This window comes from Onychostoma macrolepis, chromosome 25 (genome assembly GCF_012432095.1).
Source record: "Onychostoma macrolepis isolate SWU-2019 chromosome 25, ASM1243209v1, whole genome shotgun sequence".
Taxonomy (NCBI): Eukaryota; Metazoa; Chordata; class Actinopteri; order Cypriniformes; family Cyprinidae; genus Onychostoma; species Onychostoma macrolepis.
Genome location: NC_081179.1, coordinates 22,366,282 through 22,373,496, shown reverse-complemented (window position 1 = coordinate 22,373,496; position 7,215 = coordinate 22,366,282). Strand labels below are relative to the sequence as shown.

The 7,215-nt window shown below is 44.7% G+C and overlaps 1 protein-coding gene across 7 annotated transcripts in view; it reads right to left on the bottom strand.

Annotated features, from left to right (window-relative positions):
* Positions 1-1,174: 1,174 nt before the first annotated feature.
* Positions 1,175-7,215, bottom strand: part of cpne8 (copine VIII) — a 51,980-nt gene continuing 45,939 nt past the window's right edge. For 6 of the 7 annotated variants that reach the window (XM_058767124.1, XM_058767123.1, XM_058767128.1 and 3 more), the window contains 2 exons: positions 2,765-2,838; positions 1,175-1,392 (listed from right to left, as the gene is read on the bottom strand). In XM_058767124.1, coding sequence (XP_058623107.1) covers positions 1,189-1,392; positions 2,765-2,838 — 278 coding nt within the window. In that variant the 3' untranslated portion in view covers positions 1,175-1,188. The remainder of the gene's footprint in view (positions 1,393-2,764; positions 2,839-7,215) is intronic. The other variant, XR_009269333.1, reaches the window with a different exon arrangement.

The window sequence follows — 7,215 nt, the reverse complement described above, 5'->3', positions numbered from 1 at the left end:
TTGTGAGAGGAAAAGACACAATGTATGTCTATCATATCCCCTAATGTTAGTGTATGAATTCCCTTATTTGGCAAATCATTCCTAATATTCTAAGAGCATAGGTTTATATTTAATAACAGTAAACATAGTTCTAGAACATCCAGAGAATTTTTGTGCCAATCTAACAAAACTAACACAAAATGTTCTCAAACATTTTTAATCTCCTTCCTCACTTTCTTTTTTTTTTATACATAACATAATGTTCCCACAGCATTGCAGAGAGTTTTTTAATAAAACCAATTTATACAGAACATTCCCTAATGGTTATTCTGAGCATTCTCTAATGCTTCTTTTTATTTTAGAAGTATAAAGTCTGTTAAATGTTTCTCTTTTCATAATCATAAACTTAATTTAGGGGAATTTCTCAATGACTGACATTTGTGTAATATAGCACTTAATCAAATTTAGATTTTAAGATTACTGTCAAAACATGTAATAATAACAGCTTAAAAATATGAATCAGACGTGTTTGGAATTTCTTGAGGTTTTCATTTTGGGTGAACTGTTCCTTTAACGGAGAGTAAGGCTTTTCCTGTTAAATATCTGTTCTGTGCTAGTGCCGCAAAAGCTAAGCACAAATTCTTTACAGTTTGAGACAGTCAAATGACCAAGAACACGGAATACTGATATAGTAAAATAATTCAAAGCGAACACTGTACAACAAAATGAAAACCAAGGCCTCGCACATCTGCGTGAAAATTTCTCTCACATTTGTTCTGAGAGTGGATTCATGCTTTTTCTAAAATCACACTCGCTCTATTTACAATGTCATGTAATAAAATGAGTAAATTTCATTGTTAAGCAGCTCATGAGGTACAAAAAAACATCCATTTGTAAAAAACGGTACAATTGTAAACGTCTGCAGTAGTTCGCCAGACAAGAGAACGGGAGATCGTATGTGAGACAGAGACTGTGAAGTCATATCTGATGTTTGACTGAAGAGGCCACGCGATACTTTAAAACAGTCTGAAACACCACCTAAAACATCAGCGCGCCCGAGGAGGAACAGCGCCGCGCATAAAGCTCCCTAACGTCACCCTACATGCTGAAGGACAGCGTGCAGAAGGGCAGCGTTTCACTCAGGCAGGCCGTGTGTGATCCTGAGAGTGACAGTGAACCGAAGAGAGGACGTACGGTTTGTGCGATGGCTCAGATCTGCGTCTGCAGCGGCTGGACGAGTGTGGACAGGGGTTTGGAGGAGCTGGAGTGGGATGAGTGCTGGGGTTTGATGCCTCGGCTCCTCATGTACTGGAGGAACTGATCCGGGATTTCTGCAAGAACGTCTTTGGCCAGACGGGCCATGCTGAGGATGTGATTCCCTCTGCGATCGATGTAGTCTCGGAAAGGAACGAACTGAGAAAGAATCAGAGAGAGGTTTAGGAGGAATATGCTTTTGACAACTTCATAAAATCAATTTGACTTGTCTTTTAGATGGTAAAAATGAGTATAAATCACATTTAAGAAGTGTGCTTAATTGCATTGTGCATTTATAGTCTAGTTCAAATATTAAAAAGTTTATTTTTAATAAACTGTCATTGCATATAATATTTGTGACCCTTGGAGAACAAAATCAGTCATAAGTAGCTCAGGTATATTTGTAGCAATAGCCAACAATACATTGTGTGGGTCAAAATGATCCATTTTTCTTTTATGCCAAAAATCATTAGGATATTTTGTACATTTCCTACTGTAAATATATCAAAATTAAATTTTTGATTATTAATATGCATTGGTAAGAGCTTCATTTGGACAGCCTTAAAGGCAATTTTCTAAATATTTAGATTTTTTTGCACCCTCAGATTCCAGATTTTCTTGAAGCTGAAAAATAAAAAAATTGTTGAAAATGTGTCCACCCTCAGGCCATCCAAGATTAGGATGAGTTTGCTTCTTCATCAGATTTGGAGAAATGTAGCATTGCATCACTTGCTCACCAACGGATGCTCTGCAGTGAATGGGTGCCGTCAGAATGAGAGTCCAAACAGCTGATAAAAACATCACAATAATCCATAAGTAATCCACACCACTCCAGTCCATCAGTTAACATCTTGAGAAGTAAAGTGTGTTTGTAATACAAAAATTAATCGAGACGTTTTAACTTCACACTATCACTTATTGCCAAAATATGAGTCCATAATCCATAATAAAGCTTCCTCCAGTGAAAAAAGTCCATCATCATCAATCTTTGTTTAGAACTGTTTTGGTTTGTTAAACGAACACACAACCTTTTGTCTTCACAAGACATTAACTGATGGACTGGAGTGGTGTGGATTATTGTGATGTTTTTATCAGCTGTTTGGACTCTCATTCTGACGGCACCCATTCACTGCAGAGCATCCATTGCTGAGACAGTGATGCAATGCTACATTTCTCCAAATCTGATGAAGAAACAAACTCATCTACATCTTGGATAGCCTGAGGTTGAGTACGTTTTCAGCAAATGTTCATTTTTGTGTGAACTATTCCTATAACAATGATGGTTATACCTTCAATAATATGATGATCAAAGCTAAACATTTATTCTCTACACTTGCCTGTTCACCCTTGCCTGTTCAGCATTTACTGTAAACAGTTTTCCCCTTTGCTTTTACCACACACACTGAGAGATGAGTCAAAAATATTGTCTGTGATCATCAATGCTACAGATGCTGTAGACATTAGGTTGGAAATCGCCTGGAATATTGCCTTAATATTTCTGTCAACATATATACAGGGCTAGAAAGCTCACCTGCACAATGTCTCTCTCCGCGAAGCGACCCCTGGATGATATCCTGACCTCATCTCCATCTAGTTCAATCATCTCTGTCAAATGGAAGAAAATGGCACAGAAAAAAAAATCATGTGGTACTCACATTTGGCTCAGACTGTCATATTTAAGTGTGCTATCATTGGATTTCATATGAGTTCAAATACACCCTTTAATGTTGCAGCTATGAAATGAGTTCAAAGAGCAAATCATGACTGCTGTGAGATAATGAGAACACAGGGAGCTGCATGTAAATGAGGTTTTATCTTCATTAAAGGGAAGGAAAATATCAACCTTTATTGCAAGCCCAGAAGAGACCAAGGTTTGCTTTTTAATGTGTAACATAAAAGCACAATTTAATGAAAAATTTGATTTTTTTGTGGTCTTGTCAAATAAAACAGAATAAAGTACTATGTTGACATAACCTATGCAGTTAAAGTTGTGAAAGTGAAAGTTAAGGTGCCTACACAATGAAAAAGCTCTATCAGTGAATTAGACAACAGTTACACACAATAGTTTTTGTTGATCTGATCACAAGCGGACATCCATTTAACCAAATGCATGTACTGAAAAAAAAAATTAAAAGCAATGTTCTCTTACCATTCCTGATTCTTGCACAAACCCACAGCGTTCAGCATAGTTTTGTAGCTATCAGAGCAGAACCAAAAGCTGCTGCTCTCTGTATTGTTTTCTGCTGTCTCCTTTCACGTTCATATGTAAACTGCATGAACTTATTTCACAATATTAGATTGAAAGAGCAGAAAAAGCCCATACATACACCCACCCATACACCCTTGCCTCAAAGAAATGAGGAAAGTGGTCAAAAGTGGACAGACGGGACTGATTAAAACACCAGGTGTGAATGGGAAGGTGTCTACCTCGTCTATTTGTGATCCGATCAACCAAATGCATCTTAATATCAGGTGTAAACAGGGCATAAATGTCAGAGATCTGATGCAAAAAAGGGTGGAAACCTTATTTTTGAAAACCCCTAACTAACTTTATAAGTGGGTTTATGAAAAAAACTTAAAATAAATTCTTTAAATTTTAGAATTTGGGTCTATAAACAAAACAACAGCCGCGTGACCATTACCCTTCAAATTGCGCAAATTGAAATTATGAATTGAAAATACGCTTAATGGAAACATCAATTTTGAAAAAACTCCCATATATTGCAAAAGAATTTATGCTCGCATGAGGTGGTTTTTCAGGCAATTAGAAAATGGAATACATCGCAAAACTGCAATGGAAACTGCAACGCGCTACGGCCACTCTAGTCAATGCTTGTGTTTATACCAGCCTTGCCATGGCATGTTTCAGAAGCGTCCCAGATGCGTCTCTCCGCACTGCTTTGCTGAAGATACACACACACATCTCCTTAGATTAAAAATAATGGCTAGTGCCCAGTGGCTGCAAAATATGTAAACTTGCCAACATCCGTCACCATGACTTATTGCACAACACTGGTTAATGGAAATCAATTTGATTCACAATAGGCTCCTCTTCAGGAACTCGAGCTGCGTCCGAAAATGCTAGGGGAACGCCTCCAGCATGAGCGGCTCTGATTATCCTGTGCAATCTATCCAATGGATGGGCGAGACGTCACGGACGGGGTGACATAATGACCAGCTGGTATAAGGAGGGTGAATGTGAGAGCGCCGAGGCTCTGCCCCCTCAGTTGCCCCAGTATGAGGAGCTGTTGGAGGTGATGAATCGTGCTATGGCCAAGTTAAAAATCGACTGGCCGGCCGAGGAGCAAGCTGAGCCGCAGACAAGCAGACTGGATGAATGCTTTCTGCAAGCAAAGCAATCACCTCCAACACGGAGCCTTGCTGTTCTTCCCTGATCTCCACACCGAGGTGTCGAGTTCGTGGGCAAGACCTTTTTCGGCCCGCATCTTCATCCCCTCTTCAGATTACTGTGGTAAAGTGGTGGGATTGAACGATTGCGGTTATAGAGCGATGCCTCGGGTGGAACAGATGCTCGTGAGCTATCTGTCCCCCGACGCTGCGACTTCTCTAAAGGCTCTGTCCTTGCCCTCCAAGCCGCTGTGTACATCTTCAGCGCTGGTAAGCTCGCTTCAGCTCGGAAACGTAGCGGAGCTGAGATGCTCGCCTCCCCTTTGGGGGTCTCTAGAGCAGCTAGTTCGGCCATCTCTCGAGAGACTGGTTCCCTTAGTAGACTATTTGGCAGCGTGGAAACTACTGCCAAATGTGTCTCGGTGGGTCCTGCATACTGTAGAGAGAGGCTACAGAATCCAGTTCGGTTCTCCTCTGCCTCAATTCAACGGGGTGGATCCCACTCTGGTGGGACCCGAGCAGGCTCTGGTAATGGAATGAGAAGTAGATACTCTCTTGAGGAAGGAAGCCATCGAGTCCGGGTTCTACAGCCGGTACTTCATAGTTCCAAAGAAGGATGGAGGGTTGCGTCACGATCGATCTAAAAAAAGACACATATTTCCATGTCTCCATCCTTCCCACTCACAGGAAGTTCCTGAGATTTGCTTTCAGGGGACGAAGCTTACCAATATCGGGTTCTTCCGGCTCAGAGAACCACCTATCCGGGCGTGGTGTGGGATTCGACCACGATGCAGGCACGTATGTCACCTGCTCGGATCGAGTCGATCCTCACTGCAGTCGCGAGAGTGAGAGAAGGCCCGTCACTGTAAAGCAGTTTCAGAGACTGCTGGGTCTGATGGCAGCTGTGTCCAACGTGATACCTCTTGGCCTGCTGTACATGAGACCCCTACAGTGATGGCTAAAGATCAGGGGGTTTTTCCTGTGTGGAAACCCGCTTCGCATGATCAAGGTCACACGGTGGTGCCTACGTGACATGTGGAGACAACCCTGGTTCTTGTCTCAGGGCCCGGTGCTGGGAGCTCCGTGTCGCCGCGTAATGCTAGTGATGTACACGTCCCTCACCGGTTGGGGTGCAGTCATGAGTGGCCACCCTGCCCGCGGTCTGTGGAGTGGTCGCCATCTCACTTGGCATATCAATTGTCTGGAGATGCTGGCCGTGTTTCGAGCTCTGAAACACTTTCTCCCGGACCTGAGAGATCACCATGTGTTGGTGCTCACCAACAACACAGCGGTGGTCTCTTATATCAACCACCAAGGAGGTCTGCGTTCTCGCCCCCTGTACAGGCTGGCGAACCAGATCCTTGTGTGGGCCCAAGGGAAGTTCCGCTCGCTGAGGGCAGTTTATATTCCTGGGCACCTCAATATGGGAGCAGACATCCTGTCGAGACAGGGGCCGAGGCCCAGGGAATGGATGCTTCACCCAGAGGTGGTGAAGCAGGTCTGGAGAGTGGTTGGCCAGGCTCAGATGGACTTCTTTGCGACTCAAGAAACAGCGCAATGTCCCCTCTGGTACTCTCTGACTTATCCGGCTCCAATGGGGCTGGATGCCATGGTACAGACATGGCCGAGGCTTTGTCTGTACGCTTTTCCCCCGATCGCTCTCCTCCCGGGAGTTCTGGCGAGAGTGCGCCGGGACGAGGTCAGTCTACTACTGGTAGCGCCGTTCTGGCCGGGCCGAGCTTGGTTCTCGGACCTGATTTCTTTCCTCGACGGCTCCCCATGGGAGATTCCCGTCAGGAGGGATCTCCTCTCACAGGCAGGGGGCACCATCTTTCACCTCCGCCCGGAGCTATGGAAGTTGTGGGTGTGGCCCCTGAGGGCCACCAAGGTTGTTGAGACTATCCTCCAATCCAGAGCTCCCTCAACGAGGAAACTGTATGCCTTGAAGTGGAAACTTTTCACTTCATGGTGCGGAAACCGCCAGCTCGACCCAGTCAACTGCCCGATTGGTACAGTTCCGGAGTTCCTGCAGGCCTGACTCTCCGCAGGGTTGACCCACTCCACCTCAAAGGTTTATGTGGTGGCGATATCGGCCAGTGGGCAGACACCCCCTGGTTACATGTTTCCTCCGCAGTGCGCTGAGGCTAAGGCCCCCAGTACGGTCTCATATTCCTCCTTGGGACCTGGCTGTGGTGCTCGAAGCTCTCTGTAGGCCTCCCTTCGAGCCTGTTGAGGAGATTTCTGATCGCCATCTCACTCTGAAGGTCACTTTCCTTCTGGCGATATCTTCTCTCAGGAGAGTTGGGGATCTTCAGGCCCTCTCAGTGGACTACTACTCACTACTCACCTACTCACTTGGACTTTGCGCCTGGCAAGGCCAAAGCCTTCCTATACCCTAGAACAGGGTATGTTCCGAAGGTCACCTCCTCGGCACCACGGCCAGTCATACTGCAGGCCTTCTGTCCTCCTCGCTTTCGGAAGCCTAACCAGCAAAAGCATAACTGTATGTGTCCAGTGCAAGCACATACATCCACAGAGCTGCCATGAGGAGAAGGGCGGACCAATTGCTAGTATGCTACGGTCCCCCTAAGAGGGGTCTGCCTGCTACAAAGCAGACCCTCAGTCTGTGGATTG